This window comes from Rhinolophus ferrumequinum, chromosome 7 (genome assembly GCF_004115265.2).
Source record: "Rhinolophus ferrumequinum isolate MPI-CBG mRhiFer1 chromosome 7, mRhiFer1_v1.p, whole genome shotgun sequence".
NCBI classification, from domain to species: Eukaryota; Metazoa; Chordata; class Mammalia; order Chiroptera; family Rhinolophidae; genus Rhinolophus; species Rhinolophus ferrumequinum.
Genome location: NC_046290.1, coordinates 23,669,204 through 23,691,070, shown reverse-complemented (window position 1 = coordinate 23,691,070; position 21,867 = coordinate 23,669,204). Strand labels below are relative to the sequence as shown.

Genomic DNA, 21,867 nt, shown 5'->3' with positions numbered 1-21,867 from the left:
AAATCTATATTGTATAGCAGTAAACCTTTAGAGTAGAATTCTTTTCTCTCCCATATCTGTTAAATTTGCTTGTTTTTTATTTTTAAGGGGGAGGATATACATAAATGAAAATAATTTCTTATTTTGTAAAGGTTGTCCAATTTTCCAAACTAACAAGAAAACTTACTATAATTATGAAAAAATGTAATCTGTTTCATGGTAAGCAGAGAATAGTTTAATTAGAAATTGCTGCTTATAGTGTGCATATTTTCTTTCTTGAAAATATATCATTGCTTTTTTTTCCAAGAAAGACACTTAAAAAACAAACTCATCTTACTTAAAAATCACTTAACTCATTTGAGAGTTGATTTTAATTAATCAAGAAATCTATACTCAAGACTCATTTAAATTCTTGCTTATATAAATAGGAGAATAGCTGCATGACGTTGGTGGTTGGAAAGTATTTCTTAAGCACATCATAGAAAGCATTTTAACAACCAAAGATTCACAAATTGAGTACATTAGGATTAAGAACTTGTATTAATGAAGAAACCAATAAAAAATGAAAAGGCAAGCCACAGAGTGAGATATTTACAGTACCTATATCCAGCAATGGACTCATATCCAGGATATACAGAGGATGCCAAAAAAATGTACACACAGTTTAAGAAAGGAAAAGAACTGTATTAAAATTGTAATATTCAATATTATACCGATAACAAAAGATGAGTACATGTAGCATAGGTATATATCCAACAGAATATGGTATACACCAAAAGACACGCTCAAGAATATTAATAGCAGCACTGCTCCCAAATAGGCAAAAACCCAAATGTCCATGAATAGTAGAAGAGACATAAATTTTGCTATTTTTATACAATGGAAGTGTTTTCATACAGCAATGAAAATGAACACAATACAACTACTTGTAATAACAAGGATGAATTTCACCAACGTACTATTGAGCAAAAGAAGCCAGACACAAGCATACATACTGTATTCTCCCATTTATATAAAGTGCAAGAACAGATGAAGCTATTACTTCCCTAATGACTGAAATTAGGACAGTGGATGTGCTTGGGAGGGGCTGGGCAGTGATTGGGAGAGGGCGGTGAGGGAGCTTCCTGGGAACTGGGTCACACTTGATTCCTGATTTGGGGAATGATTACACAGGTGTGTTGGGCTGTACCCTAATAATTTGTGCCTCTTCTGTGTGTTTTACTTAAGTTTAAAAGTTTTACATGAAAATAGTTATATTCATGCTCAATACTTAAAATACTTATAATGGCAATAACTCAACATTCAAACATATGAAGAAAGCCTGTGAGTTCCATCAAGTCTGAACTTGTTCACTCAGATGTTTGGGTGAATGGAGGTATCCTAAACATTTAAATTTGAGATTTTGATAATGTACCCATATATTTACATAGTCACTAATTCTCTCATACCAAAGAGCAACTCGATTTTTAAAATCCAGGCCCGACGATCTACCAGTTTAGATAAAAATTAAGTGTTTTAAAGAAAACATTACTTAGGGTTAAGAAAACTTTTAATATTTAATGAAATGTTGCTTTCTGCTTAGGGTTTGTGTTCGTTCTCGTTGTTGGGATGCCTGTATGGTTGTGGATGGAGGAACTTCTTTTGAGTTTAATGACGGAGCAATTGCTTCAATGATGATCAATAAAGAAGATGAGCTTCGAACTGTGCTTCTCGAACAGTGAAAGATTTCCTCAGATGACAAGTTTTGATTACTGAGAAAATACTCTACTGTAGAAACAGACTACCAGTTATAAAGCTACATTTTTTGGTTACTGTTGAGACTAGTTGGCCTTGGGCTCAAAGGTGACTAAGAAGGTGAGATTTGCATTATTCTTCTGTTGGATTCTGATGGAAAAGATGTTCACTATATAAGAAAATGGATGAACTAAACAGTTTAGAATTGATACCAGGGAAATTTCTATATAACTTAATGATTGGTATCCAAGAGTGCTGATATCTTTTTAAACTTAGAGAGGTAGGTTCAAATAAAAGATTAAATGTTTAGGATTTGAAATTTAACTTTTTTCTTTCCCTTTCCTCCAAACTTTGTGGAATTGGTCAGAACAAACACATATCATTTGATTAGTGTATATTTTTTATAGCACCTAAAAATCAAGATTTTTAAAAAATTTTGATGCAGAGTTTTGATAAATCCTGACATTGACCTAACTGAGGTAGGTAAATATGTTTTTATATGTGCTAAGAATTTTCTAATTTCAAAACACAGTGATCTTGTTATGACTCTTTATTGGTTTAAAAAGTTCACAATCATTTTTGAAATTATAGTTTTCATTTAATTGACTTTCAGGTTAGTTTTGGCAGTGCTGGGTGAAATACTTATAACTGGAGAAAATTATGATTCTGTTACAAATGTACTAATTATCCAATAGCTATTTGAGGTCCTAGACAATTTTTTAAAAAATGATTTGAGTCTAATAGATTTCTTCCATATTTAAAACTCTCTAACATGGATTCAAAGACTAAAAGGATGAACTTATTAGACATATTCTGTTAGGAGTTTGGTCAAACCCTTAAAAAATATTTTCGTCTAGTATTCAGAGTATTGTCAGAAAGAAAATGGGTTCTTTAATAAATATGCAAAACACATTAGTTGTGGAATTGCCCTACTTTTAATATCACGGTAGTTTTCACCTAGCTCATATTCCAAGTCTCACACATTAGCTTTGGAGGATAAAATGTTATGGCTTGCCTCGGCCCCCCGCTCCCCCCTCCATGAGAGTTCCTTTATTTGGGGAGGAAATTATTTTTATCTAATTCTTGATCTACCTACACGTACTCTTAGAATTTTTACAAAAAGCATCTGTTGCTGCATCATGAGACGATTGGTATTCTCATGCCATTTATTCAAATTTGTATGTGTTTTTACTTGCTGTTGAAAGTTTTTGTTTAATCGTTGAAATATTTATTGAAAACCCATTCTGTGCAATGCTGTCTCAAGTGCTGGATATACTCGTACACTGATGAATTAAACAGACTATATCTTGATAAAACTTGAGTCTAGTGAACTCAGAAGTAAAATCTGTAAAAGCTAGGATGTATAATTACATTGAGTGCTCTTAGTTTTCCCAACATTTAACAGGTTCTTGTCAGATTTTTTTGTATAAATATTACTATACAAAGGTAACCTAAGTTGTGATGTATATCCAAAACAAGAATCTGCTTTTCTTTTCTTAGTTAATAGTATCTGCAATAGATACTCATTAGCAAAGAGGTCACATGATGCACAAAAACAAAAACAAAAACAAAAACAAAAAACCAGTTGGGTCTAGTTTCCAGTTTGATTTAAAAATGATATACTTTATAAAGAAGTATAGAAACTCCCTAGATTTAAAATGCCTTTTTGACAAAAATGCCAACTCTGTCTTTAAGGTCAAGGAAATTTGTCCGTAATGGTATCATAGATCTGTTAATATGTAACATTAATAGGTAACCTGTATAAAATTGTTCATAAGCCATATTTTAAAGGTTTAAAAAATACTTAATGTGCTCCATTTGCAGTATAACTTCTAATATTTCTGCTATGTGGTGAGTATTATTTGTAAGAGGTGATGAGAGGCAAAGGATGTTAGAATAGCCAAAATGTTTTTATGAACTAACCTTTAATGGCAACTGTAAGTGAATAAAATTAAACTATTGTTATTTCTTCTTTTTTGTTTCACTTACTTCCTTAACTCTTATGGGGTCATTATTTGAAAACCAGATTTTCCCAAAATGTTTCAAGTCTTTTTCTCCATTGCTATGTATTATTCTGTGCCCTGTTCACTTCATTCACTGCTAATCTTTGACACAGAACCAGGATTTGTTAATATTAGAGGGTAAAGTGCTTACCTTGTAAGTTTAGACCCTCAGCTAACTTTGACTTAGTATTTTTGATGTTCCATATGTCTTTATATTCATGGCGAAAGCCGTGATAACAAGAGGAGTTGCCTTTTTGCCTGTCCCAGGGTTCGGGAATCCAATGGAAAGAGGTTTCTTTCTAGTTTTCCCGGTCCCTGGACTTATTAGTGCCTCTCCCCGTGCGCTGCATCCTCCCCTGTGCCGTTGTTCAGTTTCCTGTATTGTAGATCTTCGGTAAATGTTGGACTGCAGTTGAGTTCACCAGGATAGAAGGGACACAGTCTCACTTTATCCAGAAATAAAAATACTGCCCTTGGCCCGAGTGCCTCCCCTGTCTCTGCAACCTATGGTTAAGGCACAGGAGGAAGAATCAAGGGCCAGAGGCAGAATGATACCCAGACGTTATGTGTCTCTTGATGGCAGAACATGATACTACCTCTCAAGTATGTCCTTGCTATAAAAACATTGTTAAGATGAGCCTCTAGATCGGAGTTTCTCAACATCGGCACTATTGACATTTTTGGACCACATATTTCATTGTTAAACAGAAGCTGTCCTGTTTTTGGTAGGGTGGTTAAAACATCCTTAGCCCTCTACCCACTAGATACCAATAGCACCTCTCCACATGTGACAATCAAAAATGTCTTCAGATAATACCAAATGTCTCCTGGTGTGCAAAATCACCCTTGGTCTAGAGCCCTTTGCTGCTAGATCTAACTACGAATTTATGGATTTAGGAGCAAGATACACCTGTTAGATATCACTCCAGGGGTTATATTAGCAAAATCCAGAATGTGAAACAGGACAAACAACCTAGTTTCAATAAATAAACTGCAAGGAAAAAAAGTGGGGGGAACATAAAGGTTAAGAGACTTGAGAGAGTATCAGTCAGTCCTAGCCAGATCAATTAGGCAAAAAAAGACATTCAAATTGAAAAGGAAGAGGCAAAACTGTCATTCTTTGCAGATGACATATATAATCCTAGACTCCACCAAAAAACTATTAGACCTAATAAGCAAATTCAGTAAAGTTTCAGGATACAAAGTCAATAATATAGAAATCTGTTGCATTTCTACAAACTAATAATGAACTGTCAGGTAAATTAAGAAAACAATTCCACTTATAGGTGTATCAAAAATAATAAAATACTTAGAAATAAATTTAATGAGGGAAGTCAAAGACTTGTACACTGAAAACTATAAGAAACTGATGATACTGAAGACAAATAAATGGAAAGATATTTTGTGCTCATGGATTGGAAGAGTTTATATATTGTTAAAATCTCTATACTACCCAAAGCAATCTACAGATTCAATGCAATTCCTATCAAAACTTTATGGCATTTTTCACAGAAATAGAATGACCAATCCTACAATTTGTATGGAACCACAAAAGTCCCCAAATAGCCAAAGCAATCTTGATAAAGAACAAAGCTGGAGGCATCACACTCCCTAATTTCAAACTATATTACAAGGCTCTAGTTATCAAAACAACATGGTACTGGCATAAAAACAGACACATAGATCAATGGAACAAAACAGCGAACCCAGAAATAAACTCATGCATATGTTCAATTAATTTATGACAAAGGAGCCAAAAATATACAATAGGGAAAGAACAGTCTCTTCAATAAATGGTTTTGGGGAAACTGGACCACAATTTTACACCATACACAAAAATTAACTCAAAATGGATTATAGACTTGAATGTAAGACCTGAAACCATAAAACTCCTAGAAGAAAACATAGGCAGTAAGTTCTTTGACATTGGTCTTGGCGATGTTTTTTTTTGTTTGTTTGTTTTTTTTGCCAAAAGCAAAGGCAACTAAAGCAAAAATAAACAAAGGAGGACTACATCAAACTAAAAAGTTTCTGCACAGCAAGGGAACCATCAACAAAACGAAAAGGCGAACTACCGAATGGGAGAAAATATGTATAAGTCATATATCTGATAAGGGGTTAATGTCCAAAATATATAAAGAACTCATACAACTCAACAGCAAAAAACCAAACAAAAAACCAATCCGATTAAAAAATGGGTAGACGATATTAATACATACCACCTTTTCTTTATCCATTCATCCATCAATGGACATTTAGGTTGTTTCCATATCTTGGTGATTGTAAATGATGCTACAATGAACATAGAGGTTAATATACTTTTCAAGTTAAGTGTTTTCGTTACACACACACACACACACACACACACACACACAGAGGAATATTATTCAGCCATAAAAAAATAAAATCTTACCATTTCCGACAACATGGATGGACCTTGACAGGATTATGCTAAGTGAAATAAGTCAGATAATTTTAACTACAGTACTTAAGGAAAAGAGAAAGAAAAAATACGACTTAGCTGAAGTACACATTTTTATAAAAATGTGCTTTATTTTAAAACAAGTCTATAAAAGTAGAAATCACATACAAAAATACAGATTACTCTGTCATGTTAGCAAAATAGCTTATGGCTGGACTTGAGTTTGGAAGTACTGCATGTTTGAGGGCATCCGGAAGTCAGAGTGCAACCGGATCCTATCACCGGCCCTCGTCACTAATCTGTAAACAAGAATTTCAAGTAGTATTTAGCACTTTTTAACTACTACAAAATTGAAACATAATCATTTCCAGTATAACTACTTTAAAATGTTCTTCCTTAGATACAGGCAGATAAGGGCACTTCATACCATTGTTTCTAACATTGAAAAATCTGATTAAAAAAACAATGTTAATAGAAGTGGTAGGTTTTGGCTTTTCTATTCCATTTTGCACATATGGGGAGGTCATCAATTTACACAAGAAATTAGTGTTTTGTGTGTGTGTGTGTGTTTTAAGTAGAATTTAACTCTCTTGCTTCTACTGTGTGCCATTTAAAAAAATCACTGAAGCTACAAAAGGTTCACCACCTGAGTTAACTTGTGTGCAGGTGCACGCTGTGCTTTCTGCTCTGAAACTATGGAACATACACCTGCTTCTATTGTATTTGTGATTGAGAGGAACATGCAGTTCTTCTTAGGGAACTTTAGGTCCAGTAACCTTGTAAAATGGGTAGTTTCAAGCAACCATTGTGGGAGACACTTTAAAAAAACAAAGGACGATTAAAAGTACTTGATTCCAGAGTAATACAAAAATAACTTCAAGGACCTCAGCAATGAAAGAAAATGGCAGGCAACTTTAGTTCAGCCTTCCATCAGCATTTCCAGAACAGAGACTGACTGGTTATTACCACGTTTCTAAAACAAAGCAAGGCATTTAAAAAGCTAAAGAACCCATGTTAACATCATTTGATCATAAAGTTGTAAGACCACAATTATATCTCTTCAGCTAATTTAGAATTCTGGGAAATGAGTCAAGTTTACTTATCCATGTGATTTACAGGGGATTAACCTGTCATAAGAAGCTGCCTCCTGAACCTTCAAATTCTACGTCAACTCTGTACCTCTGGCTGGTTGGTTGGTTGTTTTTTACTTAGGTTTTGAGGTGGATTTCTCAGGGCTAGTTACTTACAAGCGCCTAACTACAAATGAAAAGATAAAGTTGAAATGAGTATTTTTCTTTTTCTATCCCCAGAAAAGACTGCCAACAAATCTCCTATTCTATGATTCTTACTGTTCAGCCCACACAATACAAACAGCATATTATCCTCCCAATCTATGTCTTACAAAGCAATACTAGAGAATTAAATAGGAAAGTTAAGTTACCATACAGAATCATGAAAATGATTTGCTGGTGATTTTTAAGCTTGAGTCTAAACAGATTTAATAAGGGCACTGAAAGAGATGGCTCAAATTTTGCTCTTTAAGATATCTTGAAATTACAGGCTCACTTTCCTAAAATTTTGTTATGTCCTACACTTAGGTTCGTAAGGGCATAGCAGTGACAGAAGCTTTTGTAGTCATTTATAAAAAGCAACACTTCATAGTTTTCTCTCTCAAATGGTTCTTGGATATACTTGCAGGATGAAGGCAACGGGAAAACCAAGAACAAAAATAGCTGAGTACTCCGGCAGTTGGGCTTCCTACTATTTTCCCTGTTCCAAAAAAAAAGAGACACCATCCTGCAATAAATACTTCATAGACAGGTGGGCTTTTGCAATGTCAGTCGACATTTGATGCCCCATATCTCCGGGTTGTTTTTGTTGCCAACAGTAGGCCTGGCAATGGTGGTAAAATGGGAGCAATTGATCTGTAGATGAGGAAGAGCTTCCTTTAACAGTTGAAGGGTACTGTCTGGCACGATTCCAAAAACTTGCAGTGTTTTTAGTGTGGGAATTTCTCCAAGTTCACTGGAAAGGAAGAGAGAAACTTTCAGAGTCACAGTATCTATGGAAACTGTTTCACTAGAGTTACATGACCTGGTTTTGACACTTTGTATCATATTCAATAAAATGCACCCTGAAAGCATGATTTGCAATCAGTGATTTAAGAAAATAGCAAAGGTGACTCCAACCATGGCCTTAGGAGACGTGCCAGTGCATTTTGTAGAATTTCTATGAACTGAAAAACTCCAAGGTTTGTTTAAAATCCAATCGTATTTGCTGCCTTTCTCCATTCTTGATTTATACTGAAAGGTGTTACTGTGTTATTAGGAGAAGCTAGCAAGCTAGTGATGGTAAGACTAACTGTTTTACTGTGGCATCAGCTGGAAGTCACCAAAGGTTACGTGCAATGTAAGGGCTTGACCTTAGGCTCCCCCTCTCAAAAGAAGTCAGCAGGGCTGACAACTTCATAGTGAACAGTCAAAAAGTCCATTATATGTGATGGAAACTAACAGACTTCACTAAGATATTTTAGACGGGGTTATGTAGTTGGGTGCCAAGGGAGAAAAGGGGTGATCAGTCACACCTTTAGAGGAGGCAGCAGCCTTCATACCTCTCTACACATTACCATTTTTTTGTCACATAAAAGCTAATCTTCTTAGGTGTTCCACATGAGGTGAAGTATAATTGTCAACAGGGAAATGCTGGTTCACACAGACACACAAAAGGGAGCTCTTTTACCCAAAGTAAATACTTTTTGGTAATGATTCTTTCTTCCTACCCCAGATCTATGTGCTTAGACATACATCTCTCTGATCTGTATTTGCTCCAGATTGGGACACACAGTACAAAGTCTCAGGAAAGGGAATATTTAGTTTGGAACGTCAACAAAATCCCACTGCAGATCAATGAACATACCGCTAACCTAGAGTTAGAAGCATCCTTTATATTTTCATATTGCCAGTAATTAAGTAACAAACTTTCCTTATGATAATGGTCCTTCAGTCTTTCCTGCCTCCAATCTTTCTTTCTTCCTTCCAGCTGGTCCTATATACCAATGTCCAAGCATCTCCCTAAAGCCTAGCTCAGATGACGTCATTCTCCTGCTTCAAAACCTGTGTTGCTTCCCTCGTGTTTAAGGAACTGAAACTGCTCATCTTGCCTTAACACCTCCTAACCTGTTGCCCCCACCTTTCCACTACTCCTCTAAGTGTATTTATTCTAAGTGTATTGTTTAATAGAGATTTAAAACACCAGAGAGATTTAATATGTTAGCTGTCTAGAGCATGAAGGGTAATTTAGAAAACAACAGTACTATCCAAATAAAATCAATATGCTTGGTGTTCATAAGGGGACAATAAGATCTGAAGGTCACAATAGACCTAAAAGAAAATCAGAAAGAACACATCGTTGTTCTTAAAGTAACTGAATCTCTGGAATATAGAAACAGGAGTATAAAGAAAGGTCCCAGTACACAGATGGCTACACTTACCACTTCAGAGGACAGCAATCCTGCCCAACCTTAAATCTCTCTTCTGCGAGCTGTGAGTATCTGAGAACTTGGTAATAACCATGAGAATTCTGGCTCTGACATACCCAAATTAGCCTACATCCTGCAGTGGACAGTGTTTAAAAGAAGAAACTGTAGGTGGGTGTGAGAAAAGGAGATATACAGCAGATGGCAGAAGAGGAAATGTTCTTGTAACAACACTGAGAATGAACGCTGATGAGGAAGAAAATTGTACCAGACTCTTAGAAGATATGCAGGTGTTGTATGTGAGGAGGGGATGACTGTATGAGATGAAGGATGAAGGACCCTTCCCAAGCTGAAAAACCAGGAAGTCTTTAAAATGGTAAGGATACCAAAAAAAACCCCCAAAAACAAACAAAAAAACCATCAGCAAACTAAGTTAAGGGACAGTAAATAGAAATGAATAGGTTAAGAGCCAATATTTCTAATTTAAGTATAAAATGACATTAATAATGTCTTAAGTATCTTTGTTTAGTTTTAATAAACAAAAGATACTGATAACCCCTTCCTTCCACAGGTTCACTTTTTACCTCATCTACATAGTCCTGTTTTCCTTATAAAATCTTAAATCCCTCAACTATAAATTCTCCTACCACAAGAGTTTCTATTTAGTCTCTTCTAGTCTCAGATCAGTTTACTACCTCCAGTTTGAGTTTCATACTTGAGTGAGAAATATGGAATGATTACAAGAAAGTTTAGACCTAGGGAATCAAACCAATCAAGGAGTAAGGGAATAAATGTAATGAGAATATGTCTTGAAGAAAAAAAAAATCTACAGTTTCCCAAGTATTTTAAAACATTCTCAGTATAGAAGAAAGACACTTGAATTTTATTTTCCCATTTCTGAGATAAGAAATAAATATTCTTCGGCATACAATGGCTTTCTGGAAATTATTGCCGAGGATCCCAGAATTCTTACTATGCATCCAAATACAACAGCTGCCAGAATGGCTGATATTAGAGAGAAAGATATTTTATTCTGAGAAAGTTTTAAGGCTCGAGCACTAACGAACTCATCTTAATGGAGTCACAAGGTAAACCAGTGTACTATTTATAGTGCCTACAGAAACATATTCTTTTACCTTCAAGTTCAATCAAGAACAGCATCTTTCTTCTTTCTGTTCTCACTCTATTCTGGTGGTCTGATTTGTAATTAAACTTCTGATGCCCATTTCTCTTATTTCAACAAAGGATATAGACAAATAAGTCATAATAAGCAGGGAGGTTCACACCTACGTTGGGACTGCAGGCTCCTGCCCTTGGCCGTCAATTCACACTGCTGGTAGGTATCACTACGCAAGCGTTACTATCCCACCGGGATAAAAATGTTACAATGTGAGGGCTCCCAGCCTCTGAGCTTCTGCTCAAGAAAAAGCATTTAGAGACTACCTGCTTAGCTTCTTTCTCTCTGCAGAGAAAGAACAAAAGTAAGACACACGGATAGATTCTCTTGAAAAAAAGAACGATCTCTGCATTCCCCAGAGAGGAACACAGGCAAGAAAGCTGAAACCCGGGTGGCAAGGCCAGGAAAGGAGGGAGGACAGAGAAATCTTTTTGGGTAGATGCTACAGTCTCCTCGGAGTTCTGGACGCTACAAGGGGCAGGAGATTTTAAGAAGAGGGCCATGTGTATGAATTTGGACCCTACCACCTAAGAGTCATGCAAAGAAATACTGGCATCCCTTTTAGGCAGTGCTTTTCCAAATGAGATGCCAGCTCATGCCCTGAGCCCCAAGATTAATTAAAGTAATCAGTTAAACATATAATTACTACATTCCCTAATTCTAGTTAACCCTGTATCGTTGAAGTATCCAATTTATTCATTAATTCTTGAAACTACCTTATAAGATCCAAACAAGTAATTTGAAGACCCCATAAGTTCTTTGTTCAAATTCACCACCATTCTTTGGTAGGAACCAGAAGCTCAGTTATCTTCTTTTGGATAGTGAGCTATCTGAGGTCAGCAGCCTCACTGGGGCCATAATGCCTGGACTAAGAGGGAAAGAGGCCTGACCAAGTCGAAGATACTGATTTCTTGTGGTTTTGAAAAAACTTGCTATACATCTACATTTGACATAAGGAAGAATTTTCCAGCCCTTCGGGATGAAAGAAAGGAAACCTTATAAAGAAGTGATGATATTAATCCCATGACAACTGGAGTATAACACTTCCCAAAAAAAAAAAAAAAAGATAGACAGGATTCCTTTTTTCTTTGCACACCCTTGAGTTTGTGGAAATTGCTGAACATGTACAAAGTCAACCCTGGTAAAAACTACAAGATTAAACAGAGACTATTCTGCATCTGAACAGAGACCTAGGACGTAGACCCAGCTGAACCATGAACTCACTGTGCCGCTTAGGGTAAGTAGCTTCACTCTCTTGGACCTCCGTCTCAACCGCTCTCAAAGACAGCAGCAGATTCTCACAACATTTACCACTTAAATATGTCTGTTCTTCCCACTCCTTGACTCTCCAGGACAGATAGCACTAGAAGATTACAGAACTCTTCCTCTAAGCCCAGATGAAGGCTTTTGGAATCAGGGAGTTGCTTTGAAAAAACTGGAGAAAAACAAAACCCCACATTGGGTCTATCTCCCCCAATTCTAAAGGCCACCTTCCTTTGTAAGTCCCCCAGACACTAGTACAGTATTCTAATATTTAAACCTGCTCACAGCGAAAAAAATCAGTGTTTGGTGAATTCTTTCAGTCAACTCAACTGTACCAGCCATTTTAAGCAAAGCAGTTTGCCTTGGTTTTGCTATTTTGCTGGTCTTTCCTAACCAGTTTGTGGCACACTAATATGGAGGTGGAAGTGTTAAACACCTGCTATCAACAATAACAGATTTTAACATACAGGGACATCTCCTTGGGTCCCTGCTTTCTGCTAGCTTTAAAAAACAAAAATACTTACAGTAAAGTTTCAGGTATTATATCATAGCACCGACTGAGTGAAAGGTGTTGGAGGTAGTTGAGCTGGAAAAATTCCGGAAAGCAGTCCTGCTTCAGCATGATACTGTCACTGTAACAGAGCAGAAGAAAAGACTCAAAACCTACTCATTAATTCCAGATGGAGAAGAAAAACATAGTCTACTACTTAGTTCCTTCAATTCAACATAATTACAACCTTTCGTCATTCAATGAGCAATCATGACTTTTCACTATTTTTTCTAAATGAAAAAATACCTTAAGTCTAGATGGACAAGGTTGGGGCATCTTCCAACTAAGGTAGAGACATCTAGGAAAAGAAAAACAAAGTCACGATGAAACGAGGATTGAGACAAGGGCATCTGCTCTCAGTACTATTATTTACCATTGTGCTGTCAGGTCAGAACAATAGTCACACACTATTAGAAAGAAAAACAAAATTACCATCTCGGCAGGTTTTCTACCCTGAAGATCCGAGACGATCACCTGAAAACTACTGGAAACAGTAGGAGAACTGTGTAAAATGACTGGTTAACAACAATCCATAGCTTACGAATGTATCAGCAATAACTGAATGGAATTTTTTTTTTTTAAAATCCCATTCACAACAGCAAAAAGCAAACCCAAAACCCACTCTAGTCATACGTCACATAATAACGTCAATGACAGACGACATATGCAATGGTGGTCCCATAAGATTATAATGGATCTGAAAAATTCCTCTCGCCTAGTGATGCTGCAGCTGTCAGAGTCGTAGCACAAAGCATGGCTCACACGTTTGTGGTGACGCTGGTGAAAACACGCCTACTGCGCTGCCAGTTGTATAAAAGTATAGCGCACACAGTTACGTAAGGTGGGTAGTACTTGATAATGATTAATAAACGGCTAAGTTTCTGGTTTATGGATTTATTAGAGTTGTTATCATTATTTTAGTGTACTCCTCCCATTTATATATAAAAAAAAAAGTTTGCTGTAAAATTATGCCGTGTTAGGCCAGGAGCTGCCTCATATACCTTTGTGTACTGCATCTCTTGATTGCACCATTTTTCTCTTGCACTTGATTTAATCTCATGTTGTTTTGTACACTGACAGGCTGTACAAGCTTGTGGCTTAGGAGCAAGAGGCTACACCATCTAGCCCAGGTGTGCAGTGGGCTGTACCATCCAGGGTTGTGTAAGTGCACTCTGGGATGTTTGCACAATGACAAAATCGCCTAACATTTCTCAGACGTATCCCGTTAGACGTATCTCAGTCGTTAAGAGGCACATGACTGTATAAACAAACAACATATCATAAAGGTAGGACTTAAACTCAACGGGGGAAGTCACGGATTGTTAAAAAACAATATGGCTACCACAACTGGGAGCAATGTATTTCTGCACCTTAAATAACATATCCAAATAAAGATTCCACACATATTAAAAAGTTATAAATGCAAAAATACAGATTGAGTTAGTCGTTTCTAAACATAAAAGAAAACATAAAGGGAACTGATAATTTATTACATAAAAATTTTAAAACTCTTACCATGTTAAAGCAAAACAAATCATTAACAATTCGAAAAGCCTCAGAAAACTGGGCATATTTGCAACATACATTAAATAGTTAGTAGTCTTATTACACAAAGACCAAAAAACGATAAACAATAGAAAATGGGCAAAGAACATAAAGAGATACTTTGCAAAATACAGAGATAATAAAAATGGAGCAAGAAAGGCAAACTAAAATTGAAGTAATTGCTTTTCAGCCATCAAATTAAAAAATTCTACTATAATACCCAGAATTGATGAAATATAATAAAGCAGATCTCCCCATATACTACAAGTGGATATTTAATTTTATGCAGCCTTTCAGGAGAGAAAGTGATTTTTTTTTTTTAAATAAAAGTGTTCAGAGCATTACATACTTTGCTTTTTGGCTCAGTGATTTCACTTTTAGAAAAACAGAGACGGGCATAAAAATATTTTTTGTAGCAACAGTTATAATAGCCCTTCCCCCACTTAGTTTAATATGTTAAACTTCACCCATTTTTCGTTAGCCTCCATCCATTCTTTGGCACACAATGCTAATAGTAGTTATTAAAAAACTTTTAAATAATATCTCATGACCTTAAAAATACTCAGGGTATACTTTAGAGTGAAAACACAATACATACAATGCATGATAATCTCAATTTAGTTAAAACACACTCACAAACTCATATTTACACATAAACTTACACACAAAGAAAGGGTGCAGGGAAAGCTGGAAGAAACACACCCAAACATTAACTGCAATTACCAAGGGTGATGGGATTATAGATAAATTTTCAGATTTTCGAAGAAAGTCACATGTGCTACTTGGTAATCAGAAATGAATCAATAAATGTTACTTATTTTTAAAAACAGACAAACTTCATGAACGTTTGAGGGTTTTTTTTTTCTTCTTACAGCTCTATCTTCAGCCCCATTCCCCCTGCCCCTGAATCCTAGACTTGCATTTTCAATGGCCTCAACATACCCACTGGGATATGTAAAAGGCACCTCAAATTTATGCCTAAAATCAAATGTTTGATTTCTCCTCTAAAATCTCCTTCCCTAAAGTCTTTCCATCCCATAAGTGGTAACTTCACGGATCCCGTTGCTTAGGCCAAAACCCTGGGAATCATACTTGACTGTTTTTCTCACATCTCACATCCAATCTGCTACTAACTCCTGTTTTGTCGGCTTTCAGTTGTGCCCCAGATCCTATCATTTCTTTCCAACTCGAATGTTAACACCCTAGTCTCCTACAGCCTTTTCTCATCACAGCACCAGAATGAGACTTCTACAACGTGAGTCAGATCATAGCATTCCCTACTCAGGATACTCTAATGGTTTCCCATCTCACTTGGAAAAAAATCTGAACAAAGCTTTTGCCTTGGTTTAGAGCCCTTGGCTCTCTCATCCCGTCACTGTCCTGCTCCCTGCTACACACTGGCTCCCATATTAAGGCCTGTGCACTTTGCCGGTCCTCAGTTCCAGAATGTTCTTCCCTCACATATGTACAGGGCCTCTGCTCCAGGGTCACTCCCTCAGAGAGGCCCTCTCTTTGATCATTCCATCTGAAAATAGCCCCCTTCCTGCTACACTTTACCTGATTACTCTGCTTTATTTTCCCTCCTTGCATTTTCACCTTCTTTCATAACATTTAGTTATTTGTTGATTATCTGGTTCCCCCACTAAAAGGTAAGCTCACAAGAGTGACTTCATTTGTTTAGTTGAAGGCCACATCTCCCAAGCCTGGAACAGGGATTTGTGCATCGTAGGTACTCAATCAACATTTGTTTAATGAATGACTAAAAAATGAAGAAAGTGCACAATACAATTTTGAGTGACGCATCATCTAACCAACTAACCAGCCATCTATAAAATCCCAAATCAGATGCAATTTTCTCTTGGTACCACCTGGGAAAGAATGAACCCTGGGGGATAAAAGTGGTTAGTCTCCACCTCCACCCCCATTTCAGTCCTCCCTTGGTGGGAAGGGTTAATAAACAGTAGTCACTGCCAGGATTCCCTCTTCACTTTCCACTTCATTTCACCACAAACTGGAGGCCCATTTGAGCTAGAAGGGACCTTAGAAAATACCTAATCTAACCTGTTATTTTAAAGGTGAGCCAATTTCAGCTAGAGAAGCCAAGGTCAAATCCAAGACCAAAAGCTAGGTTTTCCAAGGCCTCAATTCAGTGCTTAGCTACCGTCCCCCCAGGGAGGTTGTAATGGTTGGCTGGGAGTGGCAATAATAGCAAACAATTACTGAATTCTCAAGAACCGTTTAGCATGCTGCATTCTATTAACTCATTTATTCCTTCCTATAACTCTAAGAAGGGGTGTTCTATTATCTCTATTTTATTGATGAGTAAACTGAGGAACCGGGAAGTTAATCAACTTGCTTAAGAACAGCCCATAAACGGCAGAGTGGGCCAGTCTAGGAGCTAAAATGAAATCCACATTCTCTATACTGAGGTAGTGTGCCGCTGTTAAGACATTAATTAAAAGAAAACTAACACTTCACCTTACACTCTGCATCTTTGTCCTTGCCCTGAATGGGTCCAGCGAGCAGGGTTTTAGTATCTATTACTCCTGCCAAAACTCAGTGAACAGGCTACCTATTCTTTTTCAAAGGGACAAAGAGAAGAGTTTTAAGCCAAACTCGGGCAAAATTAACGGCTCTTTGCCTACAGCACAGTTTTTCGACCTTGCATCCAGAAGTTCGTTACGTTTCAGAAAAATTCACAATAAAGAAATGGGAAATTCAGATATGGGAAGGAAACGCAAAAGAGCCCTGCCTTCTCTTCTCTTGGGGATGAAGAAGGAAGAACGAGTGGCAGATTCAATGTGAAGAACACTGGTGGGAGTTTAAAATCATCAGAAAGCAATTTGGCAAGCACCTTCCCAAGTCAGAACGAAGCCTAACCCTGAACTCAGCAATTCCACTTTGAAGAATTCATCCTTAGAAATGCGCTCAAAGGTCTTTCTCTGTCCATGACAAAGCTGTCCATAAAAGGAAAAAAACTGGAGAGATTCTAAAGGTCCATTACAAAATCAACTGAATAAATTATTATTGAATCAATACAAATGATTCCACATTAGGGGTGTCACTAATGAAATGGGGATATCTGGGGGCGGGAAAAAGATATATTACAAAATATTCTACAAACTGTGTCCCATTAAAAAAACACTTTTGGATAGGAAAGACTGGCAAGATGATGGTGAGATTATGGATGATTTGTTTTTGTATTTACCCATATGTGACATTTTTTTGAGAATAACTATAAAATACTGGAATCAGTTTTAAAACTGTGTTTAAAGGGAAAATGTGTAGAACAGAAATATTGTTTGTGGAGGGGAGGAGTAAGAAAGACACAGCTGCTGCTTCTGCAAATCTCTGAAGACAGTGTCTCCTTGTCTGAAAATACAGGCATCTAGACTAAGCACGGGCAAAGGTCCCAAGCCCCCGCCACTCAGCGTCTCGCTCTGACCTTCTATATCTTGATATACGCGTATCTTACCAGAGGACACACCATGTCCTAGAGAAGTAGTTTTCAAATACGACTGAATGTCTAAGAAAGCACAATCTGCAAATGTGTGATTCGTATCTTTTAAAATATAACAAAAGCTATAGTAAACAAAACACACTCAGATGAGCTAACACCCACGTCAAGACACCAAGATGGGCTTGAGGTATGTTGTTAGCCTAACTTTTTGTGCAGCCCACAGTCTGAGATTGCAAGGTGAAGCTGTTAAAAAAAAAACCTGCCATTTGCAAACACTTTGCAAATCAAAGTATTCTCCACATTAGACAAAGTGTAGCTGAAAGCTGAGGCTCCTGAAGACTGTACCGTCACGCACGACTCCTGACTTCAAACGCCTGTGTCCATCTAAACACCCTCACTGTCCTTAGACTCAATTCAAATGTTAAAGTTTTAAGTGTGAACTTACAGTGTTTCTAACAGGGCTTTTCAACCTTGGCACTACTGACATTTTGAACCAGATGACACTTTGTGTTATTCTGCTGTTCTGTGCATTCTTGACTTCTGCCCACTAGATGCCAGGGGCACCCCCGCAACCGTGACAATCAAAAATGTCTCCAGACCTCGCCAAGTGTTTCCTTGCAGGCAAAACTGCCTCTGGTCGAGAACCCTGCTTAATACTAATCAAACACTGTACTTATCTCCTTTTATGTTGGAGTTTTACCTAAAAATGTAATTGATTAAAAGAAGTTCTTCTGTTTAAAAAATAAATTGTTTGAAAGCATGAAGATTTCCACTTCTAGATCCTGGATTCGAATCTTGACGCTACCCGACTAGCTGTTTGCTGTTACCTAACCCTTCCGATCAGCTGCCTCATCTGAAAAATGGGAATAAGAACACAGGCACTGCATTAAACGAGACAACGTGGGTAGGATAGCACTTAGGAGACTCTCCGTAAACCTACTATATTGCCAAGGCCCGGGGGACCCGGAGCTCTTACCTGATCTCTGCAGATTCTTCCGGTAGCCGCTGAGATTCAGCTGGGTGATAGTCTCTGACACATGCGCGACAGCCACTTGCACATGTTTTTCAGTGAAGTCAAAGCACCAGGAGAGGTTTAGCTCATCCAATCTGCATACCAGAGGGGCAATAAGAAAGCATGAAACCATCACGCAGGCCTGAGTTCTCTAGGCAGCACTGCCTCAGGCTGCAAAGCGAATACAAAGCCATAGATTCCTTACCATTTCATGCACAGCATCTCTGCCTCTCTAAGCAGCTACCTTTGCTCACCTGAAACAGTCTTCTCCCGTTTGACACTTCCCGGGCACTCTGCCCCAGGAAGTCGCCAGCGGATCTGAGCCAAGGCTTGAGTGGTTGCTGCCCCCTTGTGGAAATGGAGGAGAGCACTGTCCTCCCTCAGGGCTCAAACCTCATTCCAGAACTGGAAGTAGAAATTCCAGCCCCCATTTTCTTAACCACCCAGGTTGTTAGCAAACAACTTCACAGACTAAATCACCATCTAAGAAGCTTTAAAAAACTGACTCCTGATAAAGAGACACTGACATTGGAAAAAGCTATTTCATCTTATTTGGCCTCTAACTGAGCAAAGGACATTTTCAAAGAAAATGTCCAACCTTTACACCACACACCCCATTCCTGGCATTCCTGAGAAAATGCAGGATTTTGATAATGTTCTTCTCCAAAGGCAATCTACTTTTATCCGATCATTAAGGAGACACAGGTATACTGCTATGAGATATATGCACAGAGACCAGGGACACTGAAAAGCAAACATACACACACTACTGTGTATTCACTTAGTAATAGCTGCACATCTGTAGCCTTTATTTTATACACTGATGTTAATATGCAATATAAATGATGTTTTTACTGGAATCGGCCAAATTCACGGTGTGTATTTGCAATGTACCAAATTTAATCACAACATGTTAAGTTAGGTCTACAGATATTATAGGAGAAAAAAACCTGGTGGCATAGTCAGGTATAAACAGATTTCTTTTAACCATGCTGTTGATGAACATATTACTATATTTTCCTTATTTTAATAACAACGGAAAAAGGGATCACTACACAAGTATCCTTTGCAAACTTCATCGCTTTGGCTCTTGAGTTTGGACAGAAAGTTTAGAGGGCAAAGGTTATTACTGCATTATCCAAATCAAGAGCTCGGAGTTAGGAATAGCTCAAGATATTTCCCAGTTCTATTCAGATATGAGGGATAATTGTATATTTGAAACAATAGCTCTACAATCACATCTCAAATCTTTCCTACCTGGAGCAGCTGCTCAGCAAAGTCTTCAGGGCCGATTCAGAGAATCCAGAACACCCAGAAAGGTTCAGTCGCACTAAATTTGAGTTCTGCGCAAGATTACTGGAAAAAGAGAAACATGTCTGAAGAATACCAAGAAGACACTCTTATTTGATCAACAAGCATGCTGAGGAAAGCAGGCTAGTGAAGCAGTCGAGCAGACAGGCCTTCAGGTCAGACGTAAGTTTAAATTCACACCTCACTATCTGTATGATACCGAGCAGGATGCTTTGCCTTAGTTTACTCATCTGTGAAATTTACTGATCTGTATCAATACCTTCTTGGTAGAGGTGTTAAAATGAAATACTGTAATAAAGGGCTTAGCACAGTGCCTGACACAAAGCAGAGAAGAAACATTCATCAATGTACTCTTAAAACTTTTTTTTAGAAAGAAATGGAACACATATTTCCATTTCACCTATAATTGGAATTAACTTGTAAGCAAATTTCTACTTATAGAGTTACCAGTTTCTTTCAATTAAATGTCTCTCAAATTTGCCCTCTCCTCCACTTTCTCAAATGTCTCATGGAAGCAAAACTCAGTGATTAAAAGAACGTTCCAGAATCATGGTATATTGCCAGGTTCAAATCTCAGTTCCGCCACCTACTAACTGTGACCTTGGACATGTTATCCAGCTTGTGCCTCAGTTTCCACATATATACAAAGGGACCAATAAGAATATATTTTATGGCGCTGTTGTAAGGGGTAAACGAGAATACTTTCAAGGAACTTAGTATCTGGCACATAATAAGTGTTCAATAATATTAGCTGCTATTATTATTATCACATTAGGTTTCATCCTTTCTCACCTGAACGAGCACAATGTCCTAAGTAATCTAGTTTCTTCCATGTCTGACCGACACTCCAAGGTGCCCAGAGAGTAAATTTTCTAAATTACAACTCTGCCCATGTTCCTTCCATTATCAGAACTGCTGTCTTCACCACACTTCCCTCTTTAGTCTACAATGGAGTCCAGGCATCTTACCGCATGGCAGGGGCCCATTGAGATGTGGTCCTTATCTATCCTCACCTTTTATCACTCCCTCACCGAGCCCTATGCTCCAGCAATTCTCAGTTACTCACGAGTTTAGAACCACGCAGGCAGCTTTACCTAGACTGCTTCCTTTCTCCTATCACGGGGAGATCTCCTCCCTGAATACCTTCAATACTCAGCTGAAGAGTCACTTCCTCCGAGAAGGTGGCCCTCCCTAAATTTAATTAGGCCTCTCTGCATGTTGCCACATATTCATCACCAACACATTTAACAAGCACGCCGCACTGTAGTTATCTGTCTCTCCCAGGAATGAGGCACAGACCATGCCTTTACTCATCCTTGTATCTCTAGAACCTCGCAGAAGGCCTGACATAAACTTAGCACGTACACTTTGGTTGCCTAGATGAGTCCTGGAACGTTTTGCAGAAGCTGAAATGCTGCACTGGGCATTTTTGAGTCCCTCTGGATACAGACAGAAGGGCACCATAGTTATACTCAGGAAACAAAATTAATACACAGAACAACAGTTGCCTTTGGGACATGCCCCTGGCTGCCACTCACCTGACAATGGGATCCGAAAGCTGTAGGCCTTCCAGGCTTAGATTCTGCAACTTGGAGCACAGGGACAGAATGCCATGGAGCGTAGACACATCGATGACCGAGTTCGACAGGTCCATGTGCTGGACACGAAAAGGGCTAAACACAGAAGAGAAAGAGAGGCTCTATACGGCACCTCACCCATACATACAGATCAAATACAACCCGTCGTCCTCCAGCAATGAGGAGCCAATCACAAACAAGACACTAAATTCACATTTCAAGTATTAGCTATAGCTTTGGTCATAAAACAGATTGCTCCTAGCTAATTCTCATTCTCATTCATTTGAAAATTCAAGAGGGATTTTGTCAAGTGAAGATGATGCTACCAATATAGTCCCACTCGGAAATTAATCAGTGGG

At 37.9% G+C, this 21,867-nt stretch overlaps 2 protein-coding genes across 3 annotated transcripts in view; one reads left to right on the top strand and one right to left on the bottom strand.

Annotated features, from left to right (window-relative positions):
* Positions 1–3,678, top strand: part of NADK2 (NAD kinase 2, mitochondrial) — a 42,085-nt gene extending 38,407 nt beyond the window's left edge. For both annotated transcript variants that reach the window (XM_033110955.1, XM_033110954.1), the window contains one exon: positions 1,562–3,678. In XM_033110955.1, coding sequence (XP_032966846.1) covers positions 1,562–1,700 — 139 coding nt within the window. In that variant the 3' untranslated portion in view covers positions 1,701–3,678. The remainder of the gene's footprint in view (positions 1–1,561) is intronic.
* A 2,571-nt stretch (positions 3,679–6,249) lies between these two features.
* SKP2 (S-phase kinase associated protein 2) overlaps positions 6,250–21,867 on the bottom strand; it is a 31,250-nt gene continuing 15,632 nt past the window's right edge. The window contains exons 5-10 of the mRNA XM_033111287.1: positions 21,470–21,604; positions 19,878–19,976; positions 18,585–18,715; positions 12,850–12,901; positions 12,578–12,685; positions 6,250–8,163 (exon numbers count right to left, since the gene is read on the bottom strand). Of these exons, the coding sequence (XP_032967178.1) occupies positions 7,950–8,163; positions 12,578–12,685; positions 12,850–12,901; positions 18,585–18,715; positions 19,878–19,976; positions 21,470–21,604 (739 nt within the window). The 3' untranslated portion in view covers positions 6,250–7,949. The remainder of the gene's footprint in view (positions 8,164–12,577; positions 12,686–12,849; positions 12,902–18,584; positions 18,716–19,877; positions 19,977–21,469; positions 21,605–21,867) is intronic.